At 57.2% G+C, this 1,998-nt stretch overlaps 1 protein-coding gene across 1 annotated transcript in view; it reads right to left on the reverse strand.

The window, feature by feature from the left end:
- Window positions 1-240: 240 nt before the first annotated feature.
- The window catches only part of dact1 (dishevelled-binding antagonist of beta-catenin 1), a 15,048-nt gene continuing 13,290 nt past the window's right edge, over window positions 241-1,998 (reverse strand). The window contains exon 4 of the mRNA XM_079373332.1: window positions 241-1,998. This exon is cut by the window's right edge and continues 511 nt beyond it. Coding sequence (XP_079229458.1) covers window positions 519-1,998 — 1,480 coding nt within the window. The 3' untranslated portion in view covers window positions 241-518.

Here is a 1,998-nt window from a genome sequence, read left to right on the forward strand (position 1 = left end):
AGGTAGTGGTGGGGATCTTCTCCTTAGTGACAGGTAGGGGTGGGGCTCTTTTCCTTAGTGGTAGGGTGGGACAGGGCTCTTCTTCTTAGTGGTAGGTAGGGGTGGGGCTCTTGTCTTTGGTGGTAGGTAGGGGCGGGGCTCTTGTCCTTGGTGGTAGGTAGGGGTGGGGCTCTTCTCCTTAGTGGTAGGGGCGGGGCTCTTGTCCTTAGCGGTAGGGCGGGACAGGGCTCTTCTCCTTAGTGGTAGGTAGGGGCGGGGCTCTTGTCTTTGGTGGTAGGTAGGGGCGGGGCTCTTGTCCTTGGTGGTAGGTAGGGGCGGGGCTTTTGTCCTTAGCGATAGGTAGGGGTGGTGCTCTTCTTCTTAGTGGTAGGTAGGGGCAGGGCTCTTGTCCTTGGTGGTAGGTAGGGGCGGGGCTCTTGTCCTTGGTGGTAGGTAGGGGCGGGGCTCTTGTCCTTGGTGGTAGGTAGGGGCGGGGCTCTTGTCCTTGGTGGTAGGTAGGGGCGGGGAATCCTGCTGACTCACACCGTCGTCATAAGTTTGAGAGAACCGGACCTGAACCGAAGGATCTTCTTCTTTAGGGTGTGGGAGGCCTTTATTTTGACAAAGGCTTTTGTATGAGCTGATCTCATTTCCTGTCCTGGCGCCCTGGCCTTTGCTTCCTCTAACTGCCTCCACCCCCAGCCCAGACCACCTGTCCCAGGCCCCGCTCCACCTCCCACACTCTCCTCTGTATCACTGGTCGTGGCGCTCTCCTCCACATACTCATCGTCGCTGGACTCGCTGTCTCCGAAGCGGTTGGCGGTGTAGTTGGACCTCTCATCCTCACTGGTGTCCACGATGGTGGAGTGAAAGAGCGACGCACACTCTGCTGAGTACTCAGAGTCACTTTCTGCTGTACAGGCATACGGGCTGCTCAAAGCCCCATCAGAGGCGAGGAAGTGGCGTGCTGCAGAACGACTTGGCAGCCCCTTCCTCTGATGGCGCTGAGCCCGTCTGAACGCCTCATCGTAATGCATCGTACGTTTGTACTTTGGTTTGGCAACTATTGCGACCTGGTCACGTCTGTGATGGTGATGATGATAGTGGTGACCATGATGGTGACGGTTACCTCCGTGGTGCCTGGATGAACCTGAACGCACACTGCTCAGTGTAGATGTGGCGTGTTTGTCAAGGACTCGGCCCTCTGGGATGGTTGCAGGGAGGCGTTTGATTCTTGAGGAGCAGGTCCTATTGATGCAACCGACTGCGCTCCTGGAGGGTCTGATGTTGGCAGGGCCGCCGTCCTCCAGCAGACGGGACTTTTTAGAGCTGGGTCTGTGGTGGGACCTGTCCCCTCGTCTTTTGCTGAGGTCAGTGATCTGACTTGTCTTTACTCTGACTGTCCTCATGTCGTTGCCTCCTCCCTGCTGCTTGGGGGGCGTGGTCATGCTCTGAACCACGTGACTCTGCCCTCCTGCTTTATCCGGACTGTTTGAAGAATCACCTCCAGCTGTTTGATCAGACGTCTCGGTGCTCTCAGTGTGACCTGTGGTTCGAGGTGTCGGACTGTTCATTGGTGGAGCTGACTGTGTTCTGATGGTTGGAGGTGATTTGAAGAGCAGCTCCTGGTCGGGAGGGAAACATGGTGGCTTGGTGTTGTTGGGGGAGGAGTTAGCTTTGGGACAGACCAAATCCCTGACATGTTTGGGCAGAGGAGCTGTGGACACTGCTGAAGGAGGAGGCTGTGTCCTGTTCTCTCTGAGTCTGAGCAGACCGTGTGAGTGAACCCCGGACTCGGAGACAGAACAGACCGTCTGGATGTCCTCACTGTGGGGAAACTTGAACACACTGTGCACCATGCTGCCGTCAATGGACCACAGCCTCTGAGAAGATATGGGGACAGCTCCATCTGCTCCTCCTGCACACCATGGGGGTCTGTTTTCAGAACCCCTCAGAGTCCCAATCCCCCTCCCTGAGCCGGGAGCAGACAGCTGCCTCCCACAGAGTCCTACAGGCCTC

This window comes from Symphodus melops (genome assembly GCF_947650265.1).
Source record: "Symphodus melops genome assembly, contig: scaffold_222, whole genome shotgun sequence".
Lineage (NCBI taxonomy): Eukaryota > Metazoa > Chordata > Actinopteri > Labriformes > Labridae > Symphodus > Symphodus melops.